Source organism: Neoarius graeffei, chromosome 1 (assembly GCF_027579695.1).
Source record: "Neoarius graeffei isolate fNeoGra1 chromosome 1, fNeoGra1.pri, whole genome shotgun sequence".
Lineage (NCBI taxonomy): Eukaryota > Metazoa > Chordata > Actinopteri > Siluriformes > Ariidae > Neoarius > Neoarius graeffei.
The window spans coordinates 75,551,500-75,570,546 of record NC_083569.1 but is presented as its reverse complement, the minus strand read 5'-3'; the positions used below and the strand labels follow the sequence as shown (position 1 = coordinate 75,570,546).

General features: G+C 48.6%; 1 protein-coding gene across 6 annotated transcripts in view; it reads left to right on the top strand.

Moving 5' to 3' along the window:
• Window positions 1-19,047, top strand: part of nlgn2a (neuroligin 2a) — a 302,180-nt gene that overhangs the window by 13,140 nt on the left and 269,993 nt on the right. The window contains exons 3-4 of one of the 6 annotated variants that reach the window (XM_060926713.1): window positions 1,703-1,743; window positions 3,429-3,455. The exons of 4 other annotated variants lie outside the window; for them this stretch is intronic. In XM_060926713.1, the coding sequence (XP_060782696.1) occupies window positions 1,703-1,743; window positions 3,429-3,455 (68 nt within the window). Of the gene's footprint in view, window positions 1-1,702; window positions 1,744-3,428; window positions 3,456-10,420; window positions 10,449-19,047 lie in introns of all 6 variants that reach the window. One more of the 6 variants, XM_060926684.1, reaches the window with a different exon arrangement.

Genomic DNA, 19,047 nt, shown 5'->3' with positions numbered 1-19,047 from the left:
GGTCTCTCAATAAGGGAATTTGCAACAACTGTGCACTATGTGCTATTTATAGCTTCAGAGGCAAGCGGGAAGAAAAAAGTTCTCAAGTATTTGCATGTGTATCAGGGTGTGTACTCCTTACTTATGCCGTCATTGCGCAGATGTTGAATTCTAAAGTGCTGATGTGATGCGCTGTCTTATCTCCATTTCTCCTGCTCTCTTTGTCAGTTATCTGCTGTCCCGTCCCCAATTTTAGAACCCACTCATTCTCAGAAGCTCCTTAAATAGAGATTGCTTGTGTAAGAACTGCTGCAGTGAAAGCCACAACTAGGTTTACCCTAACCTGACTTGTGTTGACACCAAGAGGTCTTTGGTGTTCCAGTGAATTTGAAATAGAGTGTGAGGAAGAATATATAACATTACTGGTATGACTCTATTAAGGGAGTTACGGTGGTGCCGTTGTTAGTGCTGTCGCTTTGCTGCAAGAAGGTTCTGGGTTCAAACCCTGTGGCTGACCATGGCCTTTCTGTGTGGATTTTGCATATTCTCCCAATGCCAGTGTGAGTTTTCTCCAAATGGCCCAGGGTTCCTCCCACAGTCCAAGGACATGCAGATTAGGTCAGTTGGCGACTGTAAATTGCCCGTAGCTGTGAATGTGAGTGTGAACAGTTGTTTGTCTCTGTGTTAACCTGGCGATAGTTCAGTGGCCTGTCCAGGGTGTACTGCACCTGCCCAGTGTGTACTGGGATTGGCTTCTGCTTCCCTGTGACCATGACAGATAAGTGGTATAGATATGGATAAATGACTCTACAGTGTTGACAAAGCTCAGCCTAGTCCTACTAAACTACTGCTATACTAAACAGAATATAATAATAATAATAATAATAAAAATAATAATTTTCATAAAAAACTGCAATAATATATAACAAGTATTACAAAAACTATATATGATCAAAACTGTGTATAGATACATCTTGCGATGCGCTGGGACACATCTTCAGAGATGTTCCTGAGGTCACTGGGTGTTTCGGGTCTTTCAACATCAGACACCCTCACTCAGGCGACACAGCCGGGGCTGATCAGACCCTGACTTGTGTCCCAGGAGTGTTAGCCCACATTTCGGACCTTTTAATCCAAATCCACCTAGAGGCTCTCTCTGCAGCCTCTATGGTGGACTTGATGGCTCTCCTCTTCCTAACTCCTGTGATGCTGAGGGTGTAGGTCTTGCATAGGGAGCGGGCGGCAAAGCCTCAACATCCCACCTCTATTGGTTCACAGCGGGCTTTCCAGCCTCTCCTCTGGCATTCCTCTACCAGCTTGTGGTATTTGAGCCACTTGCGCTCATTGGCCTCTTCTCTGCGGTCCTCCCAAGGGACTGTTAATTCCAATAGGAGGACTTGCTTCGAAGAGGCAGATGTCAACACCACATCTGGTCTCAAGGAGGTTGTTGTCACATACTCTGAGAACTTGAGCTGCCTGCGCAAGCCAACCCGCAGTCCCCAGTCTGATGCCGATAAGAGCAGGCTGGCTGCTGGTGTGTGTGTATATGTGTGTGTGTGTGTGTGTGTATCACATCAGCTGGATAGTACAGTGGTAATGCTCACTGACTACGACGTGGGAGATCGGGGTTCGAATCCCTGTCGGGGCAAAACATCATCCAGTAAGGCAAGATCAAAACATCATCCTTAGGCAAGACCCCTCATGATATATCAGCCTACCTCAGGAATGAGTGAAGACATAACTGATAGTCATACTGGCTCAGATGTCACCCGGGTCAACAAGGTCTGCTAGGGAACCAGGGCAAACTGAAATGGGCTACTGGAACAAGACATCGATGGACGAGGACAGAAAATACGGATTTGCTGGAATGCTACTATACAAGCAATCCCAGACAGAGGGGTACATACAGCGAATGTGGGTGATACTTCAAGGTCCATACTATCAAGGCTAACAAAGAAACAGCTATTAGCCCAGTGTTCCAACATCCGTAATCAAAATCTACTAATTAATGAAATACAACAACGATGCTACAGCAAGGGGGAGCCAGGAAGACAGGTCAGCGGGGAGATGTCATCATCATCCCCACAACCAGAGATTGGGTACCAGGCCCCAACAGCTAACAGCCTCAACACAAGAGCTGCTGACCTGAGAAGGAAGATCGTGACCCAGCTGGAAACCCCTGACGAATACCGAAGCTGAGTTGCCAAGTACCTTCAGAAGATCTACTAGTAAATGTGAATGCTGCTCTGAAGACAATCTCCACAAGAACCATCACTGAGACCAACAAGCTGATACACAGTACAGCAACAGTAATCATGGAGATGCTTGGACACAAGGTGGGCTCGGGACATAACAAACAGTATCCACCATGGAAGAGACGATTAGAGGCCAAGATAAAGGCAGCAAGGAGAGAAGTTAGCCAGCTAGCTGAACTACAGAAAGGGAACATGGTGAATAAAGGGGCACCCAGGAAGTACAACTCACTCTCCATACCAGAGGCACTTGAAACTGCCAAACAGCGACTAACAGCTCTGGCCACCCGGTTGAAGAGATACACCAAGGAGGGAGAGGCCAGGAGAATAAACAAGCTGTTCTCCACTGAACCAGCCAAGGTGTACTCTCAGTGGCAGGGGAACAACAACCGGTCAGACCCACCAAGAGCTGAGGTGGAAAAATACTGGAAAGACACATGGACATTGGGCATCACACAACACCGATCCCCAATGGTTAGTGGACCTAAGAGCTGACCACAGCAACCTCCCAGAACAAGAACCAGTAACCATCTCAATGGCAGACGTCCAAGAAAGAGTGTCAAAGATGAAGAGCTGGACAGCACCAAGCCCCGATATGATCCATACGTACTGGCTGAAGAAGCTAACTGCACTCCATGAACGCCTAGCAGCACAGATGAACCAGCTGCTGAGGGATGGGACCCACCCAGAATGGCTAACCCAAGGCAGGACAGTCCTAATCATGAAGGACCCCCAGAAGGGACCCATCCCATCCAACTACCGGCCAATTACCTGTCTCTGCACAACATGGAAGGCCCTGTCAGGCATCATTGCGGCAAAAATGAGTAAGCATGTGGCTCAATACATGAGCGAGGCACAGAAAGGAATTGGCAGTAACACCAGAGGAGCCAAGCACCAGCTATTGGTTGATAGAACAGTCGCCCGAGACTGTAAGAAGAGACAGACCAACCTGTGCACTGCCTGGATTGACTATAAGAAAGCCTACGACTCAATGCCACACACATGGATACTGGAATGTCTGGAACTGTATAAGACCAACAGGAACCTACGGACCTTCATCCAGAACTCAATGGAAATGTGGAAGACAACCCTAGAGGCCAATTCAAAACCCATTGCCCAAGTCAACATCAAGTGCGGCATATACCAAGGAGATGTGCTATCACCACTGCTGTTCTGCATAGGCCTGAACCCCCTTAGTCGGATCATCACGAAGAGCGGCTACGGGTACCGATTCCGTAGTGGGGCAACAATCAGCCACCTGCTCTACATGGATGACATCAAGCTGTATGCCAGGAATGAGCGAGAAATAGACTTGCTGATCCACACCACCCGGATCTACAGCGATGACATAGGGATGTCATTCGGATTGGACAAGTGTGGCCGGATGGTCCCAAAGAGAGGCAAGATGATCCAGACTGAGGGGATTGACCTACCAGAGGGCAACATAGGTGATATCCAAGACAGCTACAAGTACCTTGGCATCCCACAGGCTAATGGAAACCATGAAGAGGCCACAAGGAAGTCAACCACAGCCAAATACCTCCAGAGAGTAAGGCAGGTCCTGAAAAGTCAGCTGAATGGTAAGAACAAGGTCCGAGCAATCAACATGTACGCACTACCAGTCATCAGATACCCCGCTGGTATCATAAACTGGCCAAAGGAGGAGATAGAAGCCACAGATATCAAGACTAGAAAGCTCCTCACCATGCATGGAGGGTTCCACCCCAAGTCCAGCACCCTGAGACTATACACTAAGCAGAAAGAGGGAGGCTGAGGGCTAGTGAGCATCAAGACCACGGTCCAGGATGAAACATCGAAAATCCGAGAATACATCAGAAAGATGGCCCCAAAGGATGAACTGCTAAGTGAATGTCTCAGGCAGCAGAACCCTGATGAGAGAGCAGAGGAGGAGGAGGAACAGACAACCTGGAGGGACAAACCCCTACATGGCATGTACCACCGTCAGATAGAGGAAGTGGCTAATATCAAGAAATCCTACCAGTGGCTGGATAATGCAGGACTGACAGACAGCACAGAGGCACTAATCATGGCAGCACAAGAACAGGCCATAAGCACAAGAGCCATAGAGGCCAGGATCTACCAGAGTAGATCAGACCCAAGATGCAGACTGTGCAAAGAAGCCCCTGAAACAGTCCAGCACATAGTAGCAGGGTGTAAGATGCTAGCTGGATCAGCGTACATGGAGAGGCACAACCAAGTGGCTGGGATAGTATACAGGAACATCTGCAACCAGTATGGAATAGAAGTACCCAAGTCCCAATAGGCCATACCACAGAAAGTGGCTGAGAACAACAGGGCCAAGGTTCTGTGGGACTTCAGCTTCCAGACTGACAAACAGATCCTGGCTAACCAACCAGACATAGTGGTGGTGGACAAAGAGCAGAAGAGGGTGGTGGTGATAGATGTGGCGATCCCAGCTGACGCCAACATCAGGAAGAAGGAACATGAGAAACTTGAGAAGTATCAAGGGTTGAAAGAGCAGCTGGAACGGATGTGGAAGGTCAAGGGTTGCGTGGTCCCTGTGGTAGTGGGGGCACTTGGGGCAGTAACCCCCAAACTGGGAGAGTCTCGTCTCGTCTTCTTCCGCTTATCCGGGACCGGGTCGCGGAGGCAGCAGTCTAAGCATGGAAGCCCAAACTTCCCTTTCCCCAGACACCTCGGCCAGCTCCTCGGCGTTCCCAGGCCAGCCGAGAGACATAGTCCCTCCAGCGTGTCCTGGGTCTTCCCCGGGGCCTCCTCCCGGGGGGACATGCCTGGAACACCTCCCCAGGGAGGCATCCAGGAGGCATCCGAAAAAGATGCCCGAGCCACCTCAGCTGGTTCCTCTCGATGTGGAGGAGCAGCGGCTCTACTCCGAGCTCCTCCCGAGTGACTGTGCTTCTCACCCTATCTCTAAGGGAACGCCCAGCCACCCTGCGAAGGAAACTCATTTCAGCCGCTTGTATCCGCGATCTTGTTCTTTCTGTCATTACCCAAAGCTCATGACCATAGGTGAGAGTCGGAACGTAGATCGACCAGTAAATTGAGAGCTTCGCCTTTTGGCTCAGCTCCTTCTTCACCACGACGGACCGGTAAAGCGACCGCATCACTGCGGAGGCTGCACCGATCCGCCTGTCGATCTCACGCTCCATCCTTCCCTCACTCGTGAACAAGATCCCAAGATACTTAAACTCCTCCACTTAAGGCAGGACTTCTCCACCAACCTGGAGAGGGCAAGCCACCCTTTTCCGGTCGAGAACCATGGCCTCGGACTTGGAGGTGCTGATTCTCATCCCAGCCGCTTCACACTCGACTGCAAACCGCCCCAGTGCATGCTGAAGGTCCCGGCTTGAAGAAGCCAACAGGACAACATCATCCGCAAAAAGCAGAGATGAAATCCTGTGGTTCCCAAACAGGATTCCTTCCGGCCCCTGGCTGCGCCTAGAAATTCTGTCCATAAAAATTATGAACAGAACCGGTGACAAAGGGCAGCCCTGCCGGAGTCCAACATGCACTGGGAACAGGTCTGACTTACTGCCGGCAATGCGAACCAGACTCCTGCTCCGTTCGTACAGGGACCGGACAGCCCTTAGCAAAGAGCCCCGAACCCCATACTCCCGAAGCACCCCCCACAGAATACCACGGGGGACACGGTCGAATGCCTTCTCCAGATCCACAAAGCACATGTCCCAACAGCCAGCCGCTGTGACCGGGGATCAGGTCGTCGAGGCCCCTGCCTTCGACTGCCACCCAATCCACATTGCACCAAACCCCTACTGCTAGCTCTGTGGGTGGTGAACCCACAGGAGGTCGGGCCCACGTCACCTCTTCGGGCTGAGCCCGGCCGGGCCCCATGGGCAAAGGCCTGGCCACCAAGCGCTCGCATACGAGCCCCAACCCCGGGCCTGGCTCCAGGGTGGGGCCCCGGCTGCGTCCTACCGGGCGACGTCACGGTCCTGGATTTTTTCTCCATAGGGGTTTTTTGGTGAACTGCTCTTGGTCTGGCCTGTCACCTAGGACCTGTCTGCCTTGGGAAACCCTACCAGGGGCATAATGCCCCCGACAACATAGCTCCTAGGATCATTCAAGCACACAAACCCCTCCACCACAATAAGGTGGCAGTTCTAGGAGGGGAACTGGGAGAGTGGCTCCAGCAAATCCCAGGAACAACATCTGAAGCCTCAGTCCAGAAGAGCGCAGTCCTAGGAACATCGAAGATACTGCGCAGAACCCTCAAACTCCCAGGCCTCTGGTAGAGGACCCGAGCTTGAGGATGACATGGATACCACCCCCCCGCCGGGGGTGAGAAGGAGATTTTTTTTTTAATATATATATTGTAAGGTTCGCTAGATGTGGGTGGAGCACAGAGGACGGCAGGACAGAGACTGAGTTCGCAAAAAACTCTTTTATTTTCACTTTTCATTGGAAGCGTTTCTCTCTCAGCCACACATGCACGCCCACACATTCCGGTCCTCGGGTTGTGGAGAGAGCTCCTCTGCTCTCGCTCTCCCTCCTTAAATAGCCCGGTTTACTGGGGAGAACACACACAAAACATAGATTAATCACACTCAGGTGAAGCGATTCTGCCACTTATCTTCCCCAACTCCGCCCTCCTGTCACAGACCGGCGCTTGACCACGCCCCCGCTGCCACATACCCCCACCGCCCGACTCAGGCCGGGCGCCCGTCCAGCCCGCAGCCGACTCCCCCCCCCCCCCCTTGACGGGAGAGGAAGTCCGCAACGACCATCTGCGCCCCCGGCCTGTGGACCCCCTTGAAGTTGAAAGGTTGGAGCGCTAGATACCAACGGGTGATCCATGCGTTGGCATCCTTCATGCGGTGGAGCCACTGGAGGGGCGCGTGGTCCGAACAGAGGGTGAAAGAGTGCCCCAGCAGGTAGTAACGGAGGGCGAGGACCGCCCACTTCATCGCCAGACACTCTTTCTCGATAGTGCTGTAGCGCCCCTCACACACTGACAGCTTCCGGCTGATGTATAATACTGGGCGATCCTCTCCCCCCACCTGCTGGGACAAAACGGCCCCCAGCCCTCTGTCCGACGCATCCATCTGTAACACAAAAGGGAGAGAGAAGTCAGGGGAGTGTAAAAGTGGCCCCCCACACAGTGCAGCCTTTACCTCAGAGAAAGCCCGCTGGCACTGCTCCGTCCACTGGACCGGATCTGGCGCCCCCTTTTTAGTGAGGTCATTCAGCGGGCTGGTGACGTCCGAATAATTAGGTATAAACCTACGATAATAGCCAGCCAGCCCCAGGAACTGTCTCACCCCCTTTTTGGTCTTGGGCCTCGGGCAGGCCGCAATCGCTGCTGTCTTATTAATTTGGGGACGCACCTGCCCGTTACCCAAGTGGAAGCCCAGATACCGTACTTCCACCCGCCCAATCGCACACTTCTTCGGGTTGGCAGTGAGCCCCGCCCGCCTCAGCGACCTAAGGACGGCCCTCAGGTGTTGCAGGTGCCGCTGCCAGTCATTACTATAAATGATGATGTCATCCAAGTAAGCGGCCGCATAGGTGGCGTGGGGCCGGAGGATCCGGTCCATCAGCCGCTGAAACATAGCGGGCGCCCCAAACAGCCCAAACGGAAGTGTGACGAACTGGTGTAAGCCGAACGGTGTGGAAAAGGCCGTTTTTTCCCGGGATAATGGAGTCAAGGGGATCTGCCAATATCCCTTCGTTAAATCCAGTGTCGAGTAAAAGCGAGCCGTGCCTAGTCGATCGAGCAGCTCATCAATACGAGGCATTGGGTACGCGTCGAATTTAGACACCACGTTGACTTTTCTATAGTCCACACAGAACCGGACCGAGCCGTCGGCCTTGGGAACCAAGACCACCGGGCTGCTCCAGTCACTGTGGGACTCCTCGACGATGCCCATTTCGAGCATGGCCTGAAGTTTTTCCCGAACCACCTTTTTTTTGTGTTCGGGTAATCTATAAGGGCGGCTACGCACTACCACCCCCGGGGGCGTCTCTATGTGGTGTTCTATGAGATTGGTGCGACCGGGCAGGGGCAAGAACACATCCGAAAACTCGGCCTGCAACTGGGCGACCTCCGTGAGTTGGGTCGGGGAGAGGTGGTCTCCACAGGGGACCGGAGAGGTGCAAGATGCCAATGACCCTTTTTGGACCTCCGGCCCCAGCTCCGCCTTCTCCGGAACTACCGACACCAACGCCACGGGGACCTCCTCGTTCCAGAGCTTCAGCAGATTGAGGTGGTAGATCTGTAGCGCCCCCTCCCTGTCCATTCGTCTAACCTCATAGTCGACGTCCCCGACTCGCCGTGTGACCTCGAAGGGCCCTTGCCACTTGGCGATTAATTTGGAGCTCGACGTGGGCAGCAGGACGAGTACCTTATCTCCCGGAGTGAACTCTCTAAGGCGCGTGCCCTTGTTGTACAGGCGGGTTTGCCGTTCCTGGGCCTGCCGCAAATTCTCCTGAGTTAAGTGGGTGAGTGTGTGGAGTTTTGCGCGCAGATCCATAACGTATTGAATTTCATTTTTGCTCTGCGAAGGTCCCTCCTCCCAATTTTCCCGCAGTACATCTAAGATGCCGCGCGGCTTACGCCCATACAATAATTCAAACGGGGAGAACCCCGTGGAGGCTTGGGGGACCTCTCGCACTGCAAACAACAAGGGTTCGAGCCACTTATCCCAGTTACGTGCGTCCTCACTTATGAATTTTTTGATAATATTCTTGAGGGTGCGGTTGAACCGTTCGACTAAACCATCCGTCTGTGGGTGATACACGCTGGTGCGGATCGGCTTAATACCCAGTAGCCCATACAGTTCGGCCAGTGTTCGTGACATAAACGAGGTGCCTTGGTCAGTCAGAATCTCTTTCGGGATTCCGACCCGGGAGATGACGTGGAAGAGGGCCTCTGCAATACTACGTGCGGAGATATTGCGAAGAGGCACCGCCTCCGGGTATCGCGTTGCATAGTCCACCAGAACCAATATAAAGCGGTACCCTCGTGTTGACCGATCTAATGGCCCGACGAGAGCCATCCCAATTCTTTCAAACGGGGTCTCGATTAATGGTAGGGGGCGCAAAGGCGCTTTTGGAATGGCCGCTGGATTTACTAACTGGCATTCGCGGCACGCCATACACCACTTACGGACGTCGCCGCGAATCCCCGGCCAATAGAATCGGGCCATTATCCGGGCGAGTGTTTTATCCTGCCCGAGGTGTCCCGCCATGGGATTAAAGTGAGCCACCTGGAATACCAATTCCCGGCGGCTCTTTGGAATTAACAACTGGGTGACACGCTCCTTCGTCTGAGTGTCCTGCGTCACTCGGTACAACCTATCCTTTAAAATGGAAAAATAGGGGAAGGTCGGGGTGGCGTTCGGCTGGAGCGTTTGACCATCGATTACTCTCACTTGGTCAAACGCGTGTCGCAGAGTTTCGTCTCGCGATTGTTCCAGTGGGAAATCCGCGAGGGATTCCCCAATAGAAAGAGGAGGGGCCGGGGGCTCCTCACTCTGTCGCGGAGATGACGTAGACGGCTCTGCGACCGCAGCTCCAGCCAAAACGACACCGGGACCCCCCCCTGCTAACCGGCAGGACCCACTCTTTACTAGGTGTGCCATCAACCCCCGGAATCCCGGCCAATCAGTCCCCAAGATCAAAGAGTGGGTAAGGCGAGGATTAACCGCCGCCTTTACTATGGATTTGTCCCCTCTGAAATGTATGTGGACCGACACCAACGGGTAGCAGTGAACATCCCTGTGCACACACAACACCTTCACCCCTTGTGCTCCCCCCAATGCCTCGTCTTGCACCAGGCTTTGGCGGATCGAGGTCTGGTTGCAACCCGAATCCACCAACGCCTGATATGTCGCCCCTTGTACACTTACCGGTATGCGATATGCTCCGGCCTGATCGAGGGCAGCCTCTGGCGCGTCGGGGATCCGCACCACCGCCCCCACCTCCATCGCGACACACTGTTGCTGCAGGTGGCCCGGTTCCCCGCAGCGCCAGCAAACCGGCCCGGGCCTCCCCTCTGCAGCTGTGGTTTGAGGGTCACTCACCTGAGGGGGGGGAGAGACAGACACAGAAGGGAGAAACGGGAGGGCACCACGGGTGCGGCGGGCTGGCTGGGGTGGAGCCGGCCCCCGCCTCCGTGGTGGGGGAATGGGGCGAGGACGGGACACGGGAGGAGGGGGAAGAGAGAGAGAGAAGAGGAGAGAGAAGATGATGACAGCCATTGTCCTGCCGCCGGGACAGCCGCCAGATGATCCTCCGCCAGTCCTACGGCCTGATCCAGCGACGCCGGGCGGTGGCACTGGACCCACTCCGCGGTTCCGGCGGGTAGGCAGGCGATGAACTGTTCCAGCGCCACCTGGTCGATGATCCCTTCGGCGTCGCGATCTTCGGCCCTCAGCCACCGCCAGCAGGCGTCCCGGAGCTGCTGGCCGAACGCGAATGGGCTGCCGACTTCCTCCATTCGCAGCGCGCGGAAGCGCTGGCGCTGCTGCTCCGGCGTGCGCCCCATGCGCTGGAGGACAGCCCGGCGAAGGTCGGCGTAGGCCAGCCGGTGGTCGGCGGGGAGCTGTAGTGCGGCTAACTGCGCCTCTCCCGTCAGGAGGGGGAGGAGGCGCGCCGCGCGCTGCTCCATCGGCCACCCCGAGGCTTCGGCGACCTGTTCGAACAACGCGATGAATGCCTCGGGGTCGTCCTGCGGGCCCATCTTAGTCAAGGTGATGGGAGATGGGCCCGCGGCCGGGGCGCTGGTGGACCCCGCCGACGCGAGGAGGCGCCGGAACGCCTCTCGGTCTTCCTGTTGAGCCAGCACCAGGGCTTCGAAGCGCTGCTCCTGCTCCTTCCGGAGCGTGACGAGTGCCTGGTGCTGGCTCTGCTGAGCCGTGGATCAAGTCCGCGAACGGGGAGGATTCCATGGGGCTGCAGGACAGGTGCTCCACGATCCCGGGTTTCGGCACCACTGTAAGGTTCGCTAGATGTGGGTGGAGCACAGAGGACGGCAGGACAGAGACTGAGTTCGCAAAAAACTCTTTTATTTTCACTTTTCAGTGGAAGCGTTTCTCTCTCAGCCACACACGCACGCCCACACATTCCGGTCCTCGGGTTGTGGAGAGAGCTCCTCTGCTCTCGCTCTCCCTCCTTAAATAGCCCGGTTTACTGGGGAGAACACACACAAAACATAGATTAATCACACTCAGGTGAAGCAATTCTGCCACTTACCACTTATGTGTATATGTATGTGTGTGTGTGTATGCATATATATATATGATCAAAACTAAACTAAGCAATGTTAATTAAATTGATAAAAACTAAACGAAAGAATATAGGTTAAATTAATAAAAACTATATATAAATAGTTTTTAATACCAATAATTGGTGTTGTATGTACAGTATACACTGATCAGCCATAACATTAAAACACTGACAGGTGAAGTGAATAACATTGATTATCTCATTACAATGGCACCTGTCAAGGGGTGGGATATATTAGGCAGCAAGAGAACAGTCAGTTCTTGAAGTTGATGTGTTGGAAGCAGGAAAAATGGGCAAGTGTAAGGATCTGAGTGACTTTGACAAGGGACAAATTGTGATAGCTGGATGATAGTCTGAGCATCTCCAAAATGGCACATCTCGTGGGGTGTTCCTGGTATGCTGTGGTTAGTAAAAGTGGTCCAATGAAGGACAACCAGTGAACAGGGTCATGGGTGTTGAAGGCTCATTGATTCGCCTGGGGCATGAAGGCTCGCCCATGTAGTCTCATCCTACAGAAGAGCTACTGTAGTACAAACTGCTGAAAAAGTTAATGCTGACACCTTTCTGTTTTAGCCAGCATTCCAAAACACTTCTTTTTCTTCCAAGCCATTCCTTTATATTTTTTGTCCTGTACTTTGGCCAATTTCCATGTTGAAACACATACAGTCCCCTCCTAATACAGAATATTGCTGTACACTGAAGATGTTTGGGGTTAAGAGTAAAATGATGAATATGAGATTATCGGTCAGAATTTCAGCTTTCATGTCCTAATATTTATGTGTAGATGCGTTAAACAACTTTGAAAATGGCACATTTTGTTTGAACCCATCCATTTGTCAAGTGATGAAAAATATTGGAACATGTGACATTGTCCAGGTGTGCCCTGTTAAATTGAATATTTAAACAAATAATATCTCTGAATGTCTACATTGCACAAGCATTGGGAATAGCCAATACAAAAATTTGGAATGTCCTGAAAAAGAAGGAAACCACTGATGTTCTAACAGCCAGACATCAGATACCAGTAAAGGTATCTTTACTGGTATCCGCCATGAATGCACATGTCAGGCTGACTGGAACAAGCTCTGCTCAGCTGACTGCAACAGGTTCTACTCAACAATTTGCTTATTTCTGTCTCCATTGAAGCTGGCAACAAGCTTTCCAGTTCCTGCTGCTGAAAAGCAACTGTCGACTATTGTGCTACCAGTACAGTTTTTGATCACTGGAATGATGTTATCTGGGAGTTGGGCTGTATTTGGTGTGCCCCAACCATTATACTTTGGCTTTAGACTAAATGGCTCAACTTTAGTCTCATCAGATCACAAAATCTTTTTCCAAAAGCTCTCACATTTTCTAATATGGCTTTTCTCAGAAGTGTCTTCCTTCTAGTGACTCTCTATGGATGCCGGATCTGTGAATTTCAGATTGTGAGCCCTGTCATCCCTTCAGTGTAATATTTTGCCATATTTTTTCCACTTTGTTATAATGGATTTCACAGTGTTCCTAAGAAGGTTCAAAGCTTTGCCAATGTTCTAATAACTTTTTCCATCTTTTTTCTCCTTTAACTTCATTTCAAGGTGGCACTATATTTACATTTTCTCATGTCTGAAGGTTCTTATAAGGATTGCAAGTCTAGTAATGGTGAATGTACTGGGATGGAATTCACTCTTTCATATGACAGAAAAGGATATACCGTATTTGCTGAGGGAATGGAGAGATCTTTTTTTTCCTGGCAGGGAAATGAAGGAGCATTTTGAGGTAGTGCCTGACTGTGTGTGGATAGTGCTTTTGTAATTAGTGTCAGAGCTAAAAGTACAGGTACCTGCACTGATGATGGCTATTTGAGAGAAAAGTCAGTGCATTTACATGCACATAGAGAAAATCGAATTTCTGCCGTAGCTCGACTGAAATCGAAGTTCTAAATGCCATGGAAACACCTTAGCTCGGCTGAAATCGAACCGAACTGGATTTCTCGTAATCGAGCTACGCGACCTAGATTATGTGATTGTAGCCAAGCTACTTAGTGCATGTAAACTCTATCGAGCTACGTAGTCGAGCTACTTACTTCAGCACTGCCCCTTCCGGAAGTGACGAGACCACAAGCGGGAAACACAACAGCCTCGGTCGGCATGACACTTCACCTTAGCCGCCACTTTATTAGGAACACTTGTGTCTGGGCATGTACGCACCCATTTCCAATGAGTTGGTAAGTTATTAGCATGTTAGCAGGCTAACAGTTAATATGTTCACCATTACAGATCAACTTCAACTTAGTGGCCATTTTATTAGGAACACTTCTGTTCGTACATACAAACACTCTTCTTGTGAACACGGAACCGATAACTTTGTTTATACTCTCGAATAGCTCTTCTTCATGACGACAACCGGAAGTGTACCAGCACGATGGGGCGTGTAGCGCCACCTGTGGCTCAGGTGCACAATGTACCTCACACAATAGCTTGATTTCCTTGTGTGCATGTAGGATTGGATTTCTCTGGCACTCCTGCTGGGATCCTTAGCTCGATTACCGACAGTAGCTCAATTTGGATGTGCATGTAAATGCACTGAGTGAATAAAGATGCAAGAAGAAGAGTGTTTGAGGATTATGCAGTTACAAAATGTTTAGGAAAATCTGACCTTTATTGGATAAATAAGACTGTGAAATGAATAAGATGCTGTGAGAGTTATTTTGTACTAAAAGGTGTGTGTGTGTGTGTGTGTGTGTGTGTGTGTGTGTGTGAGAAATATTGTCCAGTAACATGACTATATGTATACAGTTTCTGCATTTTTTATGGAAGTACAACCTTAAGCCCGGAGCACATGGGTGATTTTCCGTCACTTGGTCATGCAACTTTTTGACGCAAGTGAAAAATTGCTTTGTGTGCAGATATTTGTGATGGCGATTTTTTTTTTGTTGCTTGTGACAGATCATAGGTATCAAACATTGATATTCCATGACAAAAAATCCCCAGTTGACTTGTTGCAGAGATGTCGCCGCGTGTGCGTGTCTTTGCGATAATGACGTGATCACCTCCAAAGGCTAAGCCAATCCCCGTCCGCTAAGTAGTCATGTGATTTCCATATGACTTGCATCCCCCTCCCCAAATTGCCCACTGGTCACAGATAACGTGCACACGCAGCTACCTGAGAGGGGAAACTTGCGTCCAAAAATCACAATACGCTTGTGATGAGAAGTCACGTGTGTGCACTGGGCTTTAAAGTGCCTGTTGAAAGATCTTTTACAATTAATCAACCAAGTTACTGGAGTCTTTAACAAACAAAGTTTCCCAAGCAAGAAATTTTAACTGTAATGAAATGCAATGTAGCATGTTGTAGGAGAGAATATATTTAACAAAAAAAAAGGGAAAAAAAAGCTACTTAGAGCATATAAGTTTCTTTACCACAAACCAGTCAGAGCATCAGTACAAAAACAGACTACATGGCCAAAAGTTTGGGGAAACCTGTCTATCACATCCATATGTGCTTTTTGAACATCGCATTCCAGATATTAGTCCCCAGTGTTATAGTCAAGTCACTAAACCTCGAGTCCAAGTCCAGTCTCAAGTCCCCAGTGTTCAAGTCCGAGTCAAGTCCAAGTCATTAAAAAAAATTTCAAGTCGAGTCCGAATCGAGTCCACTATTGATCTGAGTTCGAGTCAAATCTGAGAACAAGACTCCAACCACACCATTTGATGGTGGCTGCTGCTGCCTTTATGTGAAACCATCTCTGCTACTGTGTTGGACTAACATTACCACTTGACTGCCCCATTTTGGTTAATAGACTACAGATAAAAAGCTTGTTCATTGCTCAGCAAGCCCCGCCCACTGTCAACAGGGCAAATAACATGAGAGAGGGTTAACACTAGCTAGTTCATCGGTCAGCAAGCCCCCCCCCTCCCACTATCAACAGGGCAAATAACGAGAGAGGGTTAACACAAGCTAGTTCATCCGCTCTCAACAGAGCAATGAACATAGTGTGCCATTTACTTCTCTGGGTGGAGTCTTATCAAATGATGGTTGAAGTTTGAGGTTGTCCCCATCGTCTCCTCGATAGTTCTTCTACATATGGAACACAGAGCAGTGCATTTTTTTCCCACTGCATGAGAAGTCTGTATAAGCAAAGCGGACAATCCTAGGGGCGTTCTCTCCAGGCATTTTAGCGCCATTAACACTAGTTTGTTCCTGAACATGACATATGAACAGGTGAATGTGCATTCTCTTGCACAAAATTAGTACAGGAATTAATATAGATATAAATATCTTATGCCAAATTATTATGGCATGTTACAAAAAATAAAGAAAAAATCCGAGTCCTCGTCTCCAATTTACGAGTCCACAGTTAATGCACAAGTTTGAGTCAGAGTCATCAGTGCTCAAGTCCAAGTCAAGTCACGAGTCCTTAAAATTAGGGCACGAGTTGGACTCGAATCCAAGTCCTAGACTCGAGTACTACAAATCTGTTAGTCCCCCTTTGCGGTTATAACAACCTCCACTCTTCTGGGAAGGTTTTTGACTAGATTTTGGAACATGGCTGTGGGGATTTGCCCTTTTAGCCACAAGAACATCACTGAAGTCAAGCACTGATATTGAGTGAGAAGTTGATGTGAGGTGTTCAGTGGGGTTGAGGTCAGGGCTCTGTGCAGGCCACTTGATTTCTTCCACTCCAATCCATAGCAAACCATGTCTGCATGGATCTCAGATCATACAGGGGCATTATCATACTGGAATATGTTTGCACCCCTTCGTTCCAGTGAAGGAAAAATTGTAATGCTACAGCATACAAAGACATTCAAGACAATTGTGTGCTTCCATTTTGTGACAGCAGTTTGGGAAGAACCACATCTCTGTGTGATGGTCAGGTGTCCACTAATATATAACATTTTTAACAATAGACATTGTCCCAATCACAGTTGTTGTAAATAGGCATTTTGTAACTAGTTTGTGTTCAAAAAGATCAAGTTATGTCAGATGTGGTACACTCGGAAAGCATAAACCATCCTTAAAGCTTTGGAACACCTTCTGTCCACAACACAACAGCTATGTGCAGCAGTTTTGAGAAAAGTACTGTTTTAGAGCCATTACAGCAGTTGCCTTTGTAGTTTTCTCCACTATGATAGAAAAAGAATTTGAAAGTCTCTATTGGTGGGCAAATTTCTACCAGTGTCTCATTTTTACAGGTTGAGCAACGAGGCCATAACATCCTAGCAGTTTTTTTGTGAGATGAAGGTTGCATAGAAATAGAAACGAGAGAAACTCAGACTCTTGTCGATGCTGTAAGGCACTCAGGTTATTCCAGGCCTTGCTTTGGAATGGTTTCCCAAACTGCTTCTTTCTATTCTCTCTGTCTCATTTGTGCCATCTCTATCGTTTTATTTTTTTCTCACAAACACACTCGCATATATCCACAAGCATTATTGCCATCTCATGCTGTGTGTCTTCATTCACTTGTCCCTCTTGCTCCCCTGCATGCTTTTCTTCCTTTTTTCTCTCTCTGCTGCTCAAAGGGTGTCTCTTCAGTTCCTGCTGTAGCTGAGTTGGCAAGTGGCTATGAATGCAAATAAGACCCAACCTCTCTCTCTCTCTCTCTCTCTCTCTCTCCACACACACACACACACACACACAGTTTGTAGTTATATCTGTGCTTTGAAAAAGCCTCAGTCAGAAGCCAAGAGTGAAGGAAGGTTGGAGAGAAAAAGAAGGCAAAAAAGATAAATGAAACCTAAAAAGATAAAGTGATATGTCTTCTGCTGAATATGAGAATAACAGTTCATAGTTTTTTCTCCCTTTCCCTGAGTATGAATCATCATGGCATTTATTCGTATATGGCTGTATTCAGACTTGGAAACTTAAGCCAAGACGTTATGTCAATATTTTCAGAGGGAGGTTCAATAGCTGCTTAATGCGATTACCTGTGTACCCAGTTCACATTATTATTAAAATTATCTGCATGTAATTTGTTCATCAAAGGTTTTCGGATTTTACTTTTGTAAAGCGCATCAGAGGAAAGGTTTTTTTTTTCTTTTCTTTCCCCATTAAGGTCTAGACCACTGCTTTTAAACACAAGAACTTGCCTTTCAGCCCCAAAGTTTGAGAAAATAGTTGATGGTTAATTGTGCATACAAATGAATGCAGCCATGAGATACCAAATCAAGGCCATGAAATTGTAGTGTGTTTGGGGATTTAGGTTGTATTATCACACCTTTATATTTCTCTTTTGAGTTGTTCAGTTAATGAAATAATGCTAAAGTTTTGTTTAATTTGTCACACTTTTCTGTAAAGAAAACATGCCCTCTGTTTGAAGGAAAAGCTGACTGAGCATTCATCTTCTCTGCCTACAGCTCACTTTAATTTAATTCATAATTTAATATATTATAAATTCAGTCTTTGTGGCAAGCAATGTCTCTGATTAAAATGTCTCCTCTGCTGCAGAAAAAAAAGTTTTAATAAAATGTGAAGGGATGATCATTAATTAACTGTGTCATATTTATGTATTTAATATTGGCTTTCATAATTTTTTGTGTATTTTAAAGCCCAAAAGATGAAGTTCAGCGTGATATATTGTGGTTGCATCAAAATATCAGCCAGGGCACGATACTTAAAGGTGACATATTATGAAAAACTCATATTTTCAGTGCTAACGTACATACGGTACATTTGGGTATCTGGAGTGCCTGCCAAGCCACAAAGCTCATTAGAATCATTAGCGAATGAACTCATTAGAATTATGCAGCCCCCTCATCTGAGTGTCTCCACTCATGGATTTAGCAAATTAATATTCATGAGGAACGTGCTACCTGACTGGTCAGTGAAAGAGGGGGTGGGGTGAGCAGTGTCTCTTTATCATTTAAAGGAATAGGCATTCAAATCAGCCATTTTGAACAGAGCTGTTTAGACAGGATGAGAAAGGAGCTGTGGTGTTTCATCGTTATGGTATTATGACCAATGCATGTTACAGACATTTCAGTAAGACCTCAGGGAACTGTGGCAACTTGTGGTGGAAAAGGAGTATGTCACCTTTAATGCTGTTCTTGCTCAAGCTGATATCTCACAAGAAAATGTGCTTAATTCCAGGTCAAAATCACACATAACTAATTGTCTAAAACATTTCTGTCTGTTTTAGGCAGACTCCACCTCTCTCTTGTAACTGCCTTAATAACATTTAATTCCATAATTACATACAGTGGGGCAAAAAAGTATTTAGTCAGCCACCAATTGTGCAAGTTCTCCCACTTAAAAAGATGAGAGAGGCCTGTAATTTTCATCATAGGTACACTTCAACTATGAGAGACAGAATGGGGGGAAAGAATCCAGGAAATCACATTGTAGGATTTTTAAAGAATTAATTGGTAAATTCCTCGGTAAAATAAGTGTTTGGTCACCTACAAACAAGCAAGATTTCTGGCTCTTACAGACCTGTAACTTCTTCTTTAAGAGGCTCCTCTGTCCTCCACTCGTTACCTGTATTAATGGCACCTGTTTGAACTCGTTATCAGTATAAAAGACACCTGTCACAACCTCAAACAGTCACACTCCAAACTCCACTATGGCCAAGACCAAAGAGCTGTCA